This window comes from Rattus norvegicus, chromosome 12, assembly GCF_036323735.1.
Source record: "Rattus norvegicus strain BN/NHsdMcwi chromosome 12, GRCr8, whole genome shotgun sequence".
NCBI classification, from domain to species: Eukaryota; Metazoa; Chordata; class Mammalia; order Rodentia; family Muridae; genus Rattus; species Rattus norvegicus.
The window spans coordinates 38937792-38957949 of NC_086030.1; the positions used below are offsets into that span (position 1 = coordinate 38937792).

Consider the following 20158-nt stretch of genomic DNA (forward strand, 5'->3'; position numbering starts at 1 on the left):
AAATCCTGATCAGTTCCCGGGTACCCTGAAATGCCCAGATGTACGCCGGTTCCAGTTAAGAAATGACAGGGATAGAAATTCACCCCACAGATACAAAACTCCCACCTCACAAGGCATTTCCATTCCTTAGTACATGAACGAGAGAGATGGAAAGTTACACACACAAGAACTGTATAGGGATGTCCATGATAGCATCGCTCGTGAGAGGGCCATGCTAGAAACAACCCAAATGCTCGCCAACTCCTGAGCAGACAAATAGCATGCGGCAAATTCACTGACTAGAATATTTTTTCAGTAACATTCAAGGGGATCAAAAAGACGGCTCAGCTGTTAGGACCACTGACTTCTCTTGCAGAGGACCTGGACTCCAGTACCCCTGTGGTGGCTCACAACCGTCTAGAACTATAGTTTCAGTAGATCTAATCTCCTCTTCTGAGCTTCATAGACACCAAGCATGCCTGTGGTTTACAAACATACCTACGGGCAACATATTCATTTGGGTAAATCAAACAAATAAATCAAAAAAATTTTTGAAAAGAACCATCATCATGACCACTACCACCACCGTCGTCATCATCATCACCATCACCGCCATCATTGGCGTCATCATCATCAGGGCTAAAGAGAAGGCTCAGTAGTTATAAGTAGTTGCTACTCTTTCAGGGGCTGTGTAACGCTATCTTCCAACCTCTGTGAGCAACTGCACTGATGTGCGTGTATACACACAGATACACACAACACATAAGTAATTAAAAATAATAATGATGAGACAGGAGGATTGTTCAAGCAGTTAAGAGTATTTCTTGGGGTTGGGGACTTAGCTCAATGGTAGAGCGCTTACCTAGGAAGCACAAGGCCCTGGGTTCGGTCCCCAGCTCCGAAAAAAAAAGAACCAAAAAAAAAAAAAAAAAAAAGAGTATTTCTTGCTCCTGCAGAAGATCCGTGCTCTGTTCCCAGCACCCACGAGCTGGCTCACATCGTTCATAGCCCTGGATCCAGGGAATCTGATTCCCTCTGCTGATCTCCGAGGGCATACAGGTAAAATACTCGTACACAGAAAAATAAGCCAAAAAAAAAAAAAAAAAAGATAATAGGCAGGCACGGTGGTGCCCACCTTTAGTCCCAGCACGCTGGAGGCAGAGGCAGATGGATCTCTGAGTTCGAGGCCAGCCTGGTCTACATCGTGAGTTCCAGGACAGCCAGGGCTATGTAGAAAGACCTTATCTCAGGCAGACAGGAACAAACAAAGGATTTAAAGCTTAGAAAAATAAGAATGAAGGCCTGTCACACGCTACCTTCTGAATGAATCTTGGGCACACCATGCCGAGTGAACTAAGCCAGACAGATCACAAACTGTATGCTCTATTTTTATGCGATCAGGAATAGACAAGGCTGCACAGACGGAAGACAGATTGGCAGTTGCCAGGGCTGGGGAGGAGGGGCGGAGAGTGGCTGAAAGCGGGTATGGGATCTCTTTGGGGGATGGTAATAACCTGGGGTTGGTTGCACAGGGTAGACCGCGGCACAGCTCTGTGAACCACCCAAAAGCCGATGAACTGCACACTCTAAGTAGGTGCACTGTGTGGTGTGTTTCATTATGGTAAAGCTGTTTTGTTTTGTTTTGTTTTTAAAGTAGGCGGAGCCATAGCGAAAACAGGCAGCACAGTTTTCCAATTCTAGAATGTTGGTATTTTAGGAAACATATTTCCTTACCATCACTGCGCCCCATCCAGCGTTTAGAATCACGAAGCTGGTAGAGATCAATGCGTGTGTTTGTTGTGAAAGCTTCAAAAAAAAAAAAAAAAAATGGGGACATAAAAAAAAAAAAAAAAGTACATGCCCTGGGCAGGGTGTGGCTCAGTGGTCAAGTGCTTGCCTAGCACAGGAAGAAACAAACAATCCAGGACCCCAGGGACCTGCAGGGATCAACATCTCCACTTTGGGGACTGTCTTCCTTCTTCGCACCGAGACACACATGCAAACACAGAACACCGGGTCTGGACTCAAGCCTGTGTGGTCCAAACTCTGGCCTCAGTAAGCGGAGTTGCAGTGCAAGCTTCCTCCATGCTCCAAGCCTCACTTTTATCACCTGTAAAATGGGCAGGGCAAATAAAGCAAGGGCCTGCATGCTTCCCGAGGCCACTGAGAGGACCAAAGCCAGCAGCATCCTTCAAGGTGCTAGGTGCACGCTGAGCGCACTAGAGAGAAGCCCCGCCCCCATCTGCTTGAGTTTGCACCAATTGGCTTCGATCTCTACTCCAGCTGGGACCGCCAGTCTAACAGATTAGCACACCGCGGCTTTGAGATGCTGTGCGTTTATCTTCTGGTCTTTTTGGTTCTGGATACAAGGGCGGTACACACCATACGCTGTTAGTTTAAGAAAACTGAATAGCAGGATGTCCCTCGTACTAGGCCCCTCCTCTCTTCCGCCACCACACTGCCTGCTGAGGGGACAGGGAAGGTGTTAAGCAAGCAGGCTTTGATTGCCAAGGAGAATGTGGTTGTTCCCAGGGCCCCCAAGGCAGGCGGTGGGGAGCACAGGGGTGGTGGAAGGGGAGAGCCCGGTGGGATGGAGATCAGCCAGGAAGCCTCACGGTGGGTGATCACATACCACTTGAGGTAAATTTCGGTGAAATGAGGTTATGCGTGACCCTTTCTGGCTGTTTCAAGAAAGCTCCAGAGGGAGTATGTTTCTTGTTTGCGTGCAAAATCAAGGAAGAGATGTGTATCAAGCCTGGGGTGACATCAGGAGGGCCCGAGCCTGCTGAATGGGACCACACTGAAGTTTCAGCTAATCCAGAGGCCCTAGCTGCCCTCAGATTCTATGTAGGAGGTAGAGAGAGCACATCCTCCCGACTTGCAGCTCTCAGAACCGGTGTCATTACAGGCTTGCAACCTGTTTCTTCCGGTTAGGCACACAAACATGCAAGTAATAATGACAACTGTGATATTTGGTGGGATGGGGGCGGGAGGGAATTGAACCCAGGGCTCACACACATGCTAGGTCAATGCACTACCGCTGCAGTACCAGGAAGTTCATTTTGAGACAGGGCCTCACTAAGTTGCCCAGATAGGCCAATTCTCCTGCACCCGCCTCCTGAGTAGTTGGGGTAGCCTGCACCACCGGGTCTGGCCATACGAGTTATTATCCAAAGAACTGGAGACCCCTCCCTTTGCGCTCACTGTCCCCAAAGACAGAGTCTCAAGGTGTATCCCAGACTGACTTCAGTCTGTGTAGCTGAGGTTAACCCCAAACTCCCTCATCCTTCTGCTTCTGCCTCCTGAGCGCTGGGGTTACAGGGAGGCACCTGATTCTATGCGGTGTTGGGCATAGAGAGCCACTAAGCCCAGGCTAGCCAATCAATCTCACTCTAGCTCCTGACCACAGGCCTGCCTTATTTTATCCATCCAATCTCCCATCACTGGGCATTAAAATTGTTTCAATTTTTTTTTAAGAATTTATGCATGTGGGTGCTTTGGATTCGTGAGTGACTGTCTGCCATGTGTGTGCCTAATGTCCTCGGAGGTCAGAAGAGAGTGTCAAGGTCCCCTGGGACTGAAGTTACAGACAGCTGTGAGGCATATGGTTGCTGGGAATTGAACCTGGGTCCTCTAGAAAAGCAGCCTGTACTCTTAACCACTGAACCATCTCTCTAGCCCAGTTTCCTCCCCACTTCCCCCCCCCCCATTTTTTGCTGCAGTAAACAGTCCTGAAATAACTCTTCTTTCCCTGTGGGCATCTTCTTACTTGTGCGAGATTTTCTCTAGAAGATACACCCTTTTTATTTTAATTTTGAAAAGTTTTATTTATTTGTTTTTTATGTGTCTGTGTATTTTGCTGGCGTTTGCCTCCGTGGACCACACGCACGGTGCCGGCAGAAGCCGAAGAGGGCAGCAAATCCCCTGGAACTAGGATTACTGCATGGCTGTGGGCCACCATGTGGGTGCCAGGGATTGGACCTTGGTCCTCTGGAAGTGTAGTCAGGAATCTTCCTGCCTGGCCGTCTTTCCGACCTCCAGGATACATTCTTAAAATGACAGGTGTTGGGGCAGATGAGATGCTAGTGGCCAAAGGTGCCTGCGGCCAAGACTGACAACCTAGGTTCAATTCCTGGGACCCACATGGTGGGAGAGAACAAACTTCAGTAAGCTGCCCTTTGACCTCCACACATATACCACGCCCCCTCCCACCACACACACACAAACACACGCTCCTGATTTTACCCAGTGCGTTAGGGGACTTGGTAATGACTCTGAGATCAGACAGTGATGCCAGGGCTCCACTTTTCTCCTCGTCCTTGCAGCTCAATGAGGCCACTGGGCGCCATTTGCTCGTTTATTCACTCGTTCAATTAACATTTGCTGAGTGCCTGCTATCGGGCACTTGCTGGGGGCACATATGTTTCTACCAGGATTAGCCTTAAATTTATGGAGCTGAGAGGCTGCACGGATGTTAACTCACTACAAAACTCGGATTACCCAGTGCTGTGTAAGCAAAACAGAGAGAGGGCTGCAGGGAGCAGGGAGCGAGCGTGGCGCGTGGGCCATCCCTCCCCCACACCCCACCCCCACCCCCCACCCCCACACCACCCCACCCCAGTTCAGAAGGACATCACAGGCAACCTTCTTGATGTCGGTGATAGAAACTGGACACTTAGTGCTGACTCCTTCTCTGATGTCACACACATCGCCCGCTGTTCATCTAGAACAGGATGCGGGCATATACGCTACTCCAGAGAGTGGAGCTGGGGGATTGCAGCCTGGGCTACCAGGGATTCAGAACAAACAACCCCTCCCTCTTCAATTATCCACTCCAGACTCACTCGGACTCCTGCGCCTTTCTGTAGAAGAAAGGGGGGGCTAGGATTCTTTGCGGGAGGCTTCTATTCTTGTGAAATTAGACTTCGGTTACTGCATTCGCTATGAACCCAGAGGTGGCTACAGTGCTAGAAGAACACTGTGAATACTGCATAATCTTGGGGTGGGGGTGGGGGCTGGTTTTTCTCTGCACCTGAGTCTCCTGTGTGCCCAAGCTGGCTAGGTCAACTTCTCCATACAACTTCTTAGGGAAGCAGGGGGAGGGATGGCGGCACATCAGGGAGGGGGTGGTGGCACAGTTATGTTTTTGTAGGAAGGGTTCCATGAACCTCAGCAGAGCTCGGGTTAGAAATTTAAAAGCCCTGAGGGGAATTTTTTTTTTAAATCGCTATGAATCTGACATGAGAAAAACAGATCAGAAACGTCTTGTGCTTCAGAAAAGGACAAGTGTGTGAGCTAACAGACTGCACACTGGTGTGAGGCACATCTGGATCACAGGAGCGTCAGATAATGTCCCCAAAGGGTAAATGCATTTGCTTGCACAGTACCGAGTGTGGTGGGGGGTGCCTACAGCCCAGCGGTTCTCAACCTTCCTGATGCTTCGACCCTTTAATACAGTGCCTCATGCTCTGGTGACCTCCCCAACCTTAAAATTATTTTTGTTGCTGTTCATAACTGTGATTTTGCTACTGTTATGAATTGTAATATAAATAATTTTGAAGAAAGAGGTTTGCCAAGGGTTTGAGAACTGCTGTTCTAGCCCACGTGGATGGTTTTTCGTCATTTGGGGTTTTTATGAGGCAGAGTCTTATGTAGCCCAGGCTAGCAGCCTAGAATGTGCTACTTAGCTGAGGATAACCTTGGACTTCTGAGGACTGGAGAGACTGCTTAGTCCTCAGAAACTGGAAATAGCTGGAGTTTGGCTACTTTGTGGGTTCCTTTTTCTTCAAACCTTTTCTACTCTTTTTCCACCCTGTCGGCCCCCTAACACTAAATAAGAAAGAGAAAGGGGAGAATAGAGGGGAAAAGAAACCCCTGAATAACGTCAGTAGTTGGAAAGGGGGGTGACATATGTTGTCATTAGACCACATCCTGGTGATTAGGGGAGTCAAGTTCCTTGGGGCAAGTTTGATCTTTGCTGTAACGATATCTAATTTCTTCTCCCTGTTGCTTCGTCTTTGTGAACAACGACTTGATAACCCACAATGGACCATCAACCAACCAACCATCCTGAGCGGCCAACAAGCCACCCCACCTGTTGGGCCCTAGCATTTTATCCCCTATGAAAAGCCCCAGATTTTTAAACGCCATGCCATCCCAGAAACCATCTGCAGCTGGCAATATCACGCCCCTGCTAGAGCACGAGGCAAAAGTCACAGTCAGCTGCTGTGGGCGGTCTGAAGCGATTCCATACCGCACACCTGGGGTTAAAACAAAAACGTGTTCTTATAATATTTCTGTGTTTTCTTCAAAGACGCCTGTCTTAAGGTTTTACTGCTGTCAACAGACACCATGACCAAGGTAACTCTTGTAAAGACAACATTTCATTGGGGCTGGCTTACGGGTTCAGAGGTTCAGTCCATTGTCATCAAGGTGGAAACATGGCTGCCTCCAGGCAGGCACCGTGCAGGAAGAGCTGAGAGGTCTACATCTCATTCCAAAGGCAAGCAGGAGAAGCAGAAGACTGGCTTCCAAGCAGCTAGGATGAAGGTCTTAAAGCCCACATCCACTCTCCAACAAGGCCACACCCACTCCAACAAAGGCCACACCCACTCCAACAAGGCCACACCCACTCCAACAAGGCTACACCTCCAAATACTGCCACTCCCTGGGTCAAGCATAGTCAAACCTCACAGAACCAAAACTCCAAAACTTAGGGTTAGGGTGTTTACTTAGATATGGCAAGCCCTAGGTTCTGACCCCAGCACAGAAAAAGGTGGGGGACCTCATATTTTGGAGCCTGTGGTTGCTTAGCCAGAGGCAGGACTATGAAAAGGCAGGCTACACTGCTTTTCAGACACTCAACATGCCCCAGGGCTAGTTATCCACAAAGTCTTCACAGAAACCCTGGAGGTGGGTGCCACCATTGTCCCATACAGAGCTAGGGAACGGACCCCACATGCTATAGAGCTCCTCCCCTGAGCTACATCCAGGGTCCAGGCAGTTGTCCTCAGTTGGGGACCATTAGACTCCGCTCAAGTCCTCCCTGTGAGGGTGCGCTGAGCCTGTCTCAGACTCTAGGAAGGGTGGGTGGCTAGGCCTGGGCAGTGTGGGCTTCTAGACAGTGATGAGGTCGGCCCCACCACTACCAGGGGTAGCTGATCCTGGAAAGGAGGCTCATTCCTGCATCTGGGTCAGTGGCCTCCCAGGCACAGGACAGACCAGAGTCCAAGGAAACAGGAAAGCAAGCGGGGCCCAAGAGAAGGATGCTTCCTGCACTTGCATTTGAGGCTCTGGGTTCGGTTGTGCTGCCTGTACTTCAGACTTGGATTCTTTTAATCAAGACCTGGCATGACTTAGGCCCCTGTGACTGAGACCCAAAGAGGATTCCTGACCGATAACCTTGCGGTGTGTATGTGTTGAGGCCCTCGTCCTTTGTGGTGAGCGGCCCTGGGAAACGTACCTCAGAACCAGTGTGGGAGGCAGGGGCTCTCCGCACGGCTGTACATCTGAAGGACTCTGGGCAGGAGAGACCCTAGACTGCCAGACCCCCATCCCAGCTAGCTGTGGTCCTCAGTCTGTGGTGGGGTCTAGGAATCCCATCTCGCCCACCTGACAAGTGTTCAAAGTAATTCTGATATGACGGCCAGTTTGGAAAGCAATATCTAAGACATCGCTTCACACCCACCTCTTACCCCAGCACTCTGGCTACAGAGGCAGGGCGACCTCTATGGATTTGAAAACTTGGTCTATGAAATCAGTTCCAAGCCAGAGTAGCCTGAGGATACCCTGTATCAAAAGACCAAAGCCAAAACAAAACAAAACAAAGATACATCTCTAAGAAAGAATTTAAAAAACAACCACTGCAAAACAACAACAAAAAACAAGGTAAAGTAGCCTTGGGTTCCTGGGTTCAGCTTCCAGAACAACAGGACAATATCACACCAGCTCATGGGACACATATATGGGCTATATATGTTTTCTTGGCCGTTCATCGCAGGTGAGCACTACCACATCTGGCTGGCCACAGGGCCTTAAAGCTCGTGTTCTCTGACACAGTCCAAGTTCTACTCGGACTCTGGACCACGGAAACAGAGATGTTCATGGCAGCTGTGTCTCTACAGCCAAATGCTCCAGACAAGCCCAGCATCCACCGGCTGAGCGAGAAGTCAGTGAGGCCCTCACAATTAACAATTACCTCAGCCACCTCTGAAAAATGCTTCAAGTACACTGCAGCCTGTAGCATCAGACACTTAGCTAAGATTTTCATTCTTACAGAGAAAGAAAACACACCCGTCTCACTAGTGTGCAGATTTGACTTTGTCTTTAACAAATAGTACAACTGTATAGGGAACAAATTATTCTTTTATAATAGGCCCCTTCATAGTTCATTACCAGCAAATGTTTGATTTGTATACCTGTTTTATATACTGATATACCCAGGATTATGTAACAATTACATGGGCCAAAAAAGGGTTGTGGGCCAGGCATGATGGCGTACACCTTTACGGGAAGCAGAAGCAAGTGGATCTCTGTGAGTTCGAGGCCAGCCTGGTCTACGGTGCGAGTTCAAGTATAGCCAGGGCTACGTAGAGATCCTGGTTCCGTCTCAGTATCTGCACATACTCAGGCTGGCCAGGGAGGCCAGGTAGCAAAGGTTTAGGAGACCCCGGTGCATCTGACATCACGCATGCGCGAGGCACCGGTCTTTGGGACATATCTTTGCCTCCAGTCAGTTACTCAAGCGCTCACTCACTGTGTTCTCGGAATCTTCTTGCCGATCTATTTACTTCAGAAAAGTGGCCTGTTTCCAGGCTGGCTACAGAGACTCTTCCCAGAGGCACTTGTTATAAATAGCCCAGCCCGGCCCTGATCTTGTTCGTGTTCTACCCACCTTCTCCTCCGATGGGTAAAAACCAATCGCTCTCATGACAAAAGGAAGCTCCGACAGGCAAATGTGTTCCGACACCTGCCTGGTCTCCATTGTATCGATACCTTGAGTGCGGATCTGAGAGTAGTAAAAATAGTCCTCCAGCTCCTGTGTCAAACGAGACGGAAACGGCACACAGTCCGTGTGATAACATCCAGGAATGGGATGCTTTTTCTAGAAAGTTCTCTCTAAGCTCAGTGCGGGGGCGGAGGGTCCCCAGAAAGGGTCAATCCCCAATGCTTGCTCTACGGCCTTGACTAGAAGCCCCCAGGAAGTGTTCACTCGGATGACAATTACCCTGTAGAATTTTCCTTCCCTGCCACCGGACACCAGACCGTAGAACGGGGTCAGGTCTTCACCCCCGAGGGAAACGGCCGCCTCCAGGGCACTGGAACAATGGAAAACATCACCATTAGAGAGTGCTCAAGCATGAAGTCATGGAGCCGCACAGATGGTGGCCTCTGAAGGAAGGGCGCCCGCAGCGTCTGTACAACGGGGTCTCTGAACGACCCGTGCCTAGGAAAGTCCTGTGGCAGCGGCAAAGCCTACGGACAGAAAATGCAGTTTCAGGCATGAAGCGCAGCCGTGCAGGGTCCCACCTAATTACGGTGATATTCTTATGCCACGGCAGGAGCCTGGCGATTTGTCTGTAATCTTTGGGGACCACATCTCTCCTGGGGGCCGGGGGAGGCTCCAGTCTGAGACCTCAACCCTCTTAAGCCGAGCACGGCCCAACCAATGCGGAAAGGCTGGGGTGCTGTGCGGGTGCACTGCCCGTGCTAATTGCTTCCAGAAAAACCCGGGAGATCACAGGGACCCATGCCAAGCGGATAAAAATAACCCTCTGCTCTCTAACACAGGGTCAGATTTTTCCAAAAATAGGCCCTTTGAATGGGAAGAAAACCTACTTTTTGCATGAGACCGACCAACTTTTCCTCACACAAAAGGCAAATAATATAAAGTCGCTGTAAAAAAAAAAAAAAAAAAAAAAACACCCAAAAGCCACTCACTGGATTTCTGCTAATTCAGTGGACTAAAATTCGCTTCATTGAACACCCACGGTGGGGAAGGGAGGCACCCAGAATTGGAATCACAGGGGTCTGCACATGAGGTCTGACTCTTCCCGCTTACAAGCTGTGTGACCACGAGAAATACTTACCTCTGTTCAGTTTCCGCATCTGCAAAATGGGTAGGGTCAAACATGGCTGTTGTAAGAATTAAATATATGGGGGTTGGGAATTTAGCTCAGTGGTAGAGCACTTGCCTAGCAAGTGCAAGGCCCTGAGTTCGGTCCCCAGCTCCGAAAAAAAGAAAAAAGAAAAAAAAAAAGAATTAAATATATGAGCACACACTAAGATTCGCCACGGACCTTTTCTTTTTCTCAGAAACCATTTCCTTACTTGAGCCATCAAGAGATCCCATGGCAGTTTAGTGACCTGTATGAGGGGAATCACACTTCACTTGTCTCCCAGAATGGCTGCGAGGACGGAGTCAAGAACACACAGGCCAGGGCCAAGCCCAGGAGCTCAGCTCTGTCCGCACCAAGGGCTGACGAGCGCTGATATGTCCCTACCCCTCTCAGCAGAGCCACAAAAGGTCCTCTGCATGGTTCCAGGGGAAGACCTTTCTTTTCCAATGAGCCTGAGGTCCTCTCCGGCAGGGCTGGGTCTTCACCCTACTTATCCCTGACAGGAAGCTATCAGAGGGTCAGCTAGCCTTCCTTTTCCGTGGCCTCCAGGCCAAAACCGGCTTGATCCTGACTCAGGGGATAACGAACCCTGTCCTAGAGCAGGGTATCAGGACCAGAAGTGACATGGGAACCTGTCACCACCAAGAAGCCCCCGAGGGAAGGCTGCAAAATACACTTGGCTCCCCAGGACGGCCCAACTTTCTGGGGTCCATCCTCTCAGACGACTTTTATCTTTTGTCAAGTTGATATAAAGCAGCCAGCACACGTGTCTATGTGGTATTGGAGCTTCGTGAGTGCTACGCCAGCACTCTACCATACTGAGATACAGCCCGGGCCCTGGTAGAGAATCGTATTGTTTACTTACTCGGTGTTCTTACATTGCCTTCCATTAGGGAAACACCGAACATATTAAGTCACCAGAAGCAGCAATAAAGTGCTAATTAGTTCATAATGATCCTTTGTCCCCACAACAGATTAAATTGAAATTCTCAGAAGCCTGGATTCTGGCCAAGCACAGGGAAGCTACTGGAAATCCCTACCAGATCCCACATTCAAGGACAAGAGTGAAGGTGGAGGGGCTTTGCCTCCCCCACTGGGTGCCGCTGGCCCCAAGGATTGCAGGTGTCGAGAGGGGTGACACATGGAGGAGCTCCCGGGGAAACGCTTCTGGGTAGAGGGCTAGCTCACTTCGTTTCCGAGGCTGCCCCCAGTTCTGTGTATCAATTCGCTTGGGGCAGCAGAGGCAAAAGGCAGAGCTGCGATTACAATTCGAAGCCATCGAGGCACCAAAACAGATTTTTGCCTGCTATTTTCACTCAAGTTTGGGGTAAGAAGGAAAGCGTTAACATCTGCCATAAAGAGAAAGATGCGTGCTTGGCAGATGGCAGGGGCGGACGTTACTGGGACGGGAATCAGGCTGCTCTTTGAGGGAGGGGCCTCCGTGGAGCTTCCGTCTACCCTGAAAGCTCAAATGGATAGTGTCATCGGAAACACAAGCTTGCTACCCACTCATTTGCTCTCCCGTGGTTCCCGGCACGGAGTTTGGATGGGTGAAAGGGTGAGCCTGAGTGCCTGTCCCATCTCATACACAAGTCCCTTTCGGGAGAAAGGGAAGGAAGGAGGTCCTAATTCACAGAGTTTTTAGCTCTAGGCTGGTCCCTACATTGGCACATGTAAATCTGTCTGATCCCCGTGCAAGACCCTATAAAAGTTGTTACCTCTACTTCACAGACAGCATCTAAGATCAGAGAAGTATTAAGAAAACTGCCCAGATTCTGGAGCAGAGACTCCAAGCTATATCGAAACCCTTATCTCTTTGACACTAAAGCCCGTGTATTCTTTGACATACAAGCCTGGAATTTTGCAGCCTTACTTTAGGCAGCCCAGGTTTCCTCTCAGGGCAGGGAAGGGCAGAGGAGCGCAAGGCAACAGATTCTTAACTCATCCTGACTGTTCCTTTAATGGCCACTTTGGGGACTTGGCCTTGGTCTCTCTGGCCAGGATAAGTGTGTGCAGATACTGAGAAACACTTCCTTCCGGGAGCCAGGTGGAGCCAGGGGCCCTCTCACCACCCAAGCTGGAAATTTAGAGCGGGGACCCATGAAACTGCACTGCAGCCTTTGATCTGTGCATTGTCACCAGAAAGCATCCTGAAAGCCAGGTACTGTTTCGTTCTAGCAGGACACGGGGCATGTAGCAGGGACTCTGAAACTGTTGTAATCAAATGAAAAGATAGGGTCTAAGGGGCGGAGCAACGGCGGTGAAAAGCATTTCGCATGGATGGCTCACAACTACATTAACTCTGGCTCCAGGGGATCCAGCGCCCTCTTCTGGCCGTCTCAGGCACCCACATGCATATGTACACATTAATATGCTTGCCAAGTGCACACACATACACATACACACACGTGTGCAAAAATACACATGTAAATACATCCTTTTCCAAAAAAAAAGTCTACACTTCCTTATGCGGCCAGGGTATGTCCCTTCACCTACCCTAAGTTGATTTTCCACTGCACCACCGAGCGATCTTGGCCTCCCGCTGTGAAGGCAAAGTGGCCATCATAGGAAAGGGCCAAGCCAGACACCCCATTTGGGTGGCAAACGATAGCACATGTTTTGTGTGGGTTGCCGTCCACTGGTAAGATCTGGAGACCAACCTGGAAAGGCAAGGGTAAACAGAAATTCAGACTTGACTACCTGAGTCTCCACCTCGACGGGCATACCCAAGCTTCACCTCCAGACACCTGGACTGTACACTCGCACATCTGGGGCCATCTGCCAGAGTCGACTTTAACATACAACTAGGTTCGACTGGTCTATATATATCCCATGCAAATTAGATTCCCCCCCCCCCCCAGGCCAATAAAAAGAAAGAAAAAGCATCCTTTGGAGGGCCATGAATTTTCATTGGGAAACTTGGAGACCTCAGCTCAGAAATCTCTCCCAGGGGTCTGTGAGATGGCTCAGTGGGTAAAGACACTTGCCGCCACGCCTGATCGAGTTCCACCCCCAGGACTCACGTGGTGGAAGGAGAGAACTGACTCCTGAAAGTTGTCCTTTGACCTCCATGTGCACACACACGCACACACTAAAAAAAATTAAAACAAAAAGAATGCCTTCCAGAGCCATGCTCACTAATGTGTGGCTGTTTTCAGAATGGCCAACGACCCATATGGAGGTAGTTCTGTACAGCAGAAGACTTAAGGACCCATGGGTCTTATTGTCTGTTCTAATATTAAATGTATTTATCAGGGAAGGGACATCGGCGCCACGGTGGTGCACATTTGGAAGTCAAAGAAACAACTTTCCCAAATCAGTCTCTCCTCTTAGTGGGTCCCAGGGTTCCAACTCAGGTCGTCGGACTCGGCGGCAAGATCCTTTACTGATTGAGCGGTCTCACCGACCCAGGGTCTCCTGCTCTTTAGACTCAGGGTCTCCTGCTCTTTAGATCAGGGTCTCCTGCTCTTTAGACTCAGGACACGGCCATCTTGCAGGGGCGGAGGGAGGGAGGGAGGGAGGGCGGCTACCTTGTCCCTGTTAATGAACACCAAGTAGCGCTTCTGCAGCTCTAGCGTGGATTTTACTGGGAGCACCTGCGCATGCTCAATAGGCGACCCGTACGCCGGTCCAAGGAGTGTCTTTCTGTGTGGAGGGGAAAAGAGAGTATAAGTTCCTTTAGCTTTGGTGCATGTTTTAAGACTGGAATTGACACTATCATACTTTTTTGCTGTTGTTCGGGGTTTGCTATGAGGTCCAGGCTGGCCTAGAACTCACAACCCTCCTTGCCTCAACCCCGAGCGCTGGGATGACAGGCAGGCACCACCACGCAGGACTCCTTTTGTATCTGTGATTCTGAATTTCCTGTCTTGTCACTCGGCTAATCCCTAAGAGCTGTCATTCAAGCGCTGCCAGCAGCGGCGGCTGTAAACAAGGAGTGTCCCAACAGAAAACGCTCTAGGGAACTCAGGGGGACACCCTGACTGTGAAGTCAGCCTTGTGCTGACTTTTTCTCTCTACATTATACCCTGAGGAATGCCTGCAAGTAAACGGCCTGCCTTGGGCGGGATGTGAGCAAAGACGAGATTCCTCAACGTCAGGCGCACAGACTGGAATGGGACCCCATCCTCTGTTGCAGACGTCCCTAAATATAGGTCTGTGTGACACGCACATCGCCAGAACCATTGGAGCATCCAGCTGTAATGATGCTGGTTGGGCCTCTTTAATTTGACTCTAACATTTCTTACTGCAGGAGCATGCCACTGTGTCCGGTGTAGCTTGCTCTCTGATTTGCTACTTCACTGAAGCACTAAGGTGAGGTCCCTTAGCCAGATGTCTTAATGGATCCTGCCACAGCAGCCTTGTGAGAGCACCTCCCCATGCCAGGCACGAGGTGAGGCGTCAGGATGCAGAAATGTGCACCTGTGGGCCCTGCTACTGAAGCCACAAATTGGCAGGGACAGGAGACTGGCGTGAGGTGTCACGGAGTCCTAGGGTCTAGAGTGAAGTATTCCTAAAGGGGTGGTCAGCTGAGTTCAGAGTGATGGATCAGAGGTAGAGAGAAGGGCAGTGGATAGCCGGAGAACTGGGAGTCAGGAAGAGACAGGTGAAAGCGGGGTGGGGCTGGGATGTGTGTGTGTGACAGGTCTAAGGGGGATAAACAACACTCCTGGGAGAGACGCAGGAGGCAGAGCAAGGGGAGCTTCCCTTCTAGGCTGCGAGAGGCTCAGCACTGGAACACTACAGTGCCCCCCAGGTACACAGTGTATCAGCTAATGCCTTCTCCTGAGGCCCTTCCACATGCTGGCAAGTAGGCGGAGGCAGGGGAACAGGGCTATAAAAGCCGTGAGGACTGGGATCTCTGTCCCCGGTTGGGTAAGTTGTGGGGGGCAGGGACTGTGGAAATAGTCTGAGAGTCACTACGACAACCCAGAAATGACAATCCCAGGGCCATTCGGGAAATTACGCATAGGCCTGTCTACATCAACCCTACACCCTAATGCTCACACACCTACAAAATGGACACAATGTAAATGTCTATCACTGTCAGCCGATGAACAGGTGGACAGGACAGGGCCAACCCTCAGCTGTTAGGAGCCTTGGTCATGTTACAAAGTGGAGGAGTCTCAACAACGTGTTAAGCGAGAGAAGCCAGACACAAAAGGTCACAGACTTCGTGAATCCATGTCTGGGCATAGGAAGTTGTGTTCACACATGCAGAGTAGGTGCGGGGTAGACAGGAGCGGGCCGGGGGCTTCTGGGGACATAGAGAGGCAGGGCTGGGTAGCGTCTATTGATGGGAGCCAGAGTTTGGTTTTCGTTTCTTGCTTTTTGATGTGGACTCACCATGGAGCTGGAGACAACCTTGAATGGTCCTCCTGTCTTTACCTCCCATGTGCAGGCACTAGAGACATGTATGCCCGGGTAGTTAGGTGGTAGGGAGGTAACCCAGGACTTTGTACATGGTAGGCAAGCATTCTACAAACTGAGCTCAATCCCCAGCCCTTCTGGGTGTGTTGGGGACCTTCTTGAACTGCACAGCTTTTACAGTAAGATAAAAAATGCCCCAAAGAGTTCCTGGCACATCGCATGTAGCTGTCAGCCAGTGACAGGCAACCTGTCTACCAATTTTACAAAGTTCCGATCTCTTCATTCTGACCAAAAGGCATTTCGTATTCATTGTTAAAAAAGAAAAGTTCAAACTTTTAGATATACATAAAATGTATCACCCACATTCTACAATGCTGTGCCCCGTCCCAAGGCAGGCACGGGTATCTGTTTAGTATGTATGACTCACCGAAAGTTCACATACATGTGTGTTCATGTGAAGAGAGAATTGAACTATGCATGCTTGCTTGGCAATTTGCTTCATCTCTTACTGTACCTTGGGGATGCCGCCACGTTACTGCACAGACGGCTTTCTCATTGATTATTATCCCCCCCTCTGCTAAAAGCGCCATTGTGTACTGACGGGACATCACTTAACCAATGCCCGACTAACAGACATTTTGGATCCTTTTACTTAGGTCCTGGCATAAGCGCAGGGTGCGTCTGCAGGCTTCATTCCTGGAAGTCGGAGGATGTAAAACTTAACAGAGGGTGACAAATTGCTTTCCCCAAAGGTTACTCCAATTTACACCCCCCGCCCGACAGTGGTTGGGCAAGCCAGCCCGCTCCCTTACACCCTTGCTGACGCTCAGCGCCACCAATCACTTTTATCTTTCCTGATCCCATTTGTAAAAAAAGATGTCTTGCTTTTGTCTGCATCATGGAGGGAGGCCTGCTGAGCATCTGCCCCTGTGGTCCCTGGCCTTCTTTTGCGGCCATAAAAAGCTGCCTTACTGTCGAACATTCTAAAGCACACTTTGAGAATCCTTTTGGATTCATTATGAGATGGCGACTCCCCCTCAGTTGAACTGCAGTTGCCAGGCTTATTGTTTCTCCAACGTAAGGGATGCGGTAAGCAAAGAGCTCTTGTTCTGGAAGGAGAAGAAAGTTCTGGAGCCACTGGAAGAGGCGCTGGTTACACAGCCCTGTCCGTGCCCTTCACTTAAATGCTTCATGAACTGGACTTCCAACCTTGCTAAGCTATTTTCTACACTTGAGTTCAGCCAAGAAGCCGAGAAGCGACTTTAGTGGAAACTTGAGGGTCCTTTGGAAAGTCGGTTGGATGTCGTTTTGCTGGGGCAAACACGTGAAGGAACGTTTCGTTAAAGAGGACGCAGGTGTGAAAGGCTAAGGCAGACTCGTGAAGGAATGTTTCCATGACGCTGACACAGGAGAGAAGATGTTCTGCAAGCATGTGAAAGGACATGTGATAAAGGATTCTTTGCTAACCACACGCATGTACTGGTTCGCCTTACATTGTGTGCTGCAAATGCAAATGGAGCTGCATTTGCCGGACTCCATAGAGAGAAACACACCAAAAAACCTTTGGTGGCGTGCCGCAGTTTCTTGCTATTTCTGTGGACTCTGGCTGATTGGATGCACGTGCTGAGGCAAGACCTGGACTAAGGCAAGGCACTTGGAGGACACGGGATGTTTGGAGGGTAGAACTCAGACTCCACAGAGTGACAGAGACAGAGCTTGGCTTGCTGGTACAGCTCGCTGTGCAATGCTTGTGGGTCTCAAGCCTCTGCTAATCTTTACCTCCCTCCTGGTGTCCCTCCAAGTCCCTCCTGCTGGCTCAAACCAAGACTGAGGCCTGGCTGTCTCTGTAGGTCATGTTACCACTGTTGCTAACTCAACTCTACTGAACTGGACTGCTGGTGTATCCGTGAAGTGTTTGCGAGTGGATCGAGCTGCCACAGTCTGCTAACCTGTGAACTAAACTGCCAATTTCCAGACAGCACAGATGGGAATTGCTCCAAAGAACCTTGCTAAACAGGTTCACTTCCCCCGTATCCTTTCTTTTCCATTACTTCTAGTGGGTGCTGAGCTACAAGAGAGGTTAAAGTGTTTAAGAATCATCATTAAAACTAGGATTTGGGGGCTGGGGATTTAGCTCAGTGGTAGAGCGCTTACCTAGGAAGCGCAAGGCCCTGGGTTCGGTCCCCAGCTCCAAAATAAAGAACCAAAAAAAAAAAAAAAAAAACAAAACTAGGATTTGAAAAGAATTAAAGTTATAAGTAATATTATCTTTTTTCATTTGGTTTTTTGTTACTGTCTATGATGGGGACGGGTGGTGCAGTGGGTGGCGCATACATCCTGGGGCATGTGTGTGGAGGTCAAAGAGCAACTTTCAGGAGCTAGTTCTCTACGATCAGACTCCTGAAGCAAGGCCTTTTTACCTGAGGAGCCATTCCTTACCATGCACACTTTCTCTCCTTTTAATAGTTTTATTTTATTTAGTTTAAGTGATTTATAGATTTTTATTTGGCATTCATTGGTATTTAGTCTACATGTATGTCTGTGTCAGAGCCCCTGGAACTGGAGTTACAGTTGTGAGCTTGTGATGGTTTGCATATGCTCGTCCCAGCGAGTGGCACTATTAGAAGGTGTGGCCTTGTTGGAGGAAGTGTGTCACCGTGGGGATGGGCTTGGAGACCCTCCCCCTAGCTGCCTGAGGATGCTCAGTCTGTTCCTGGCTTCCTTCCGATGAAGATGCAGAACTCTCAGTTCTGCCTGTACCATGCCTGCCTGGATGCTGCCAGGCTCCTGCCTTTGGTGACAATGGACTAAACCTCTGAACCTGTGAGCCAGCCTCAATTAAATGTTGTCCTTTATAAGACTTGCCTAGGTCATGGTGTCTGTTGACAGCAGTAAAACCCTAACTAAGATAGAGCTGCCATTTAGGTGTTAGGAATTGAACTCAGGACCTCTGGAAGGGCAGCCAGTGCTCTTAACCACTGAGCCATCTCTCCAGCCCTGTATACTATTTTCTTTTTTTTTTTTTTTTTTTTTGCTTCTTTTTTTCGGAGCTGGGGACCGAACCCAGGGCCTTGCACTTCCTAGGCAAGTGCTCTACCACTGAGCTAAATCCCCAGCCCCTACTATTTTCTTAAAAAGATGCTTTGAGCTAACTTCAGATGGATGACCGATAGGCAGAAACACACACACAGTACACACACACACACACACACACACACACACACACAGAGCACACACACACACACACACACACACGTGCGTGAGCACAGGGCTCAACACAGACTCTGTATGTCTTTGCTGTGAATAACTGTTGGTGGTGTCCTTCGAGCCTGAGGCCTGTTGTGCCTGCATCTCCTACCATGTGAATTCAGTCCCTAGGGACCGACTGGGTATTTCTGTGGACGTTCTTTGCTCAGAATTGTGTGTCCATTGAAGAGCGGGAATGAAGAGCCTCCCGAAGCTCTACATGCTCTCGGGTTTTTTTTTTTTTTCTTTCTTTCTTTTTTTTTTTTTCTCTTTTTCTTTTTTTTTTTTTTCAGGGCTGGGGATCGAACCCAGTACCTTGCACTTCCTAGGCAAGCACTCTACCACTGAGCCATATCCCCAACCCCTCTCGGGGATTTTAAACATTGTGCCAGTTTCTACTTCCTGTCATGATGTAAGGATGCTGTCATTAATCCTCCTCCTCGAAAAGAACGGTTGCTAGTCTGCGGGGAGTGGGCAGCAGGCTCATGCCTGGAATCCCAATCCTTGAGAGGTTGAGGCAGGAGGCTTGCTGTAAGTTTAAAGCCAGCCTGGACTACAAAATGACACAGTGTCTCCAAAAGAAAAACAAACAAACCCCCACAAAACCAAACCAAGACGCAGAGGAGGAGGGGTTGGGGCTTTGGAAATCTCCTCTGAGACTGAAGGCATGATGGTGGCCAGCTATGATGGTGCACGCCTGTAGCCCTAACACCCGGCCAGACTCTGCTGTATAGTAAGACCCCCATCTCAGAAACAAGCTAAAACCAACCAACCAGTTCCAACTCTGAGCCCCCTCAGAGCCTCTGAATGGACACACTGCTACTGTTGCTGCTATCTCCTCCCTCGAACAGTCCTCACTCTCCACGAACTTCCAGTGGTATCCACTGGCATCCAATCAATGGAGGAGAGGCTCCAGCCCCACAGGGCTGACTGGGGCTGACCCTGTGCACAGTCCCTAGTAGAGGGCAGAGTCAGCGCAAGAACAGAAGGGCTGAGTCTTGGCCTGCCTGTCTAGCTGGTTCTTCAGACGTTAGAACGCCTCCCCAGACTTCAGAGGGACAACACTTTACAAGGCTCTGGGCAACTGAAGACAAAGTGGTCCGGTTGCAGGGACAGCAGTCACTGTCAGTGTCCCAGGTGAGGGAAACCTGGGGCCACAGGGACTGACACCCAATCCAACCCCAACTGCGGGAGGCCTCTGCGGGAGGGAAGATGAACCTCCCCTGTGAGGCTTTGGATGCCCTGGGTGTGGTCTGCAACCTCAATCTTCTCTTTCCATCCAGTCTCCTGCCTCATGGCACTAACTTCCTCTGCCCTTGACCCCAGCTTGGACTCCACATATGATCAAGAGACTAATTCAGGTGCTCTTGTGTGCAGTAGGATCTCGAATCTGCCTTGTTCCACCTTGGATTTCACTGATCTCCAATCTCTCCTCCCTACCCCCT

At 49.8% G+C, this 20158-nt stretch overlaps 1 protein-coding gene across 1 annotated transcript in view; it reads right to left on the minus strand.

Moving 5' to 3' along the window:
* The window catches only part of Cfap251 (cilia and flagella associated protein 251), a 74728-nt gene that overhangs the window by 14638 nt on the left and 39932 nt on the right, over window positions 1-20158 (minus strand). The window contains exons 16-19 of the mRNA XM_008769275.3: window positions 13628-13742; window positions 12594-12757; window positions 9206-9296; window positions 8873-9016 (exon numbers count right to left, since the gene is read on the minus strand). Of these exons, the coding sequence (XP_008767497.2) occupies window positions 8873-9016; window positions 9206-9296; window positions 12594-12757; window positions 13628-13742 (514 nt within the window). The remainder of the gene's footprint in view (window positions 1-8872; window positions 9017-9205; window positions 9297-12593; window positions 12758-13627; window positions 13743-20158) is intronic.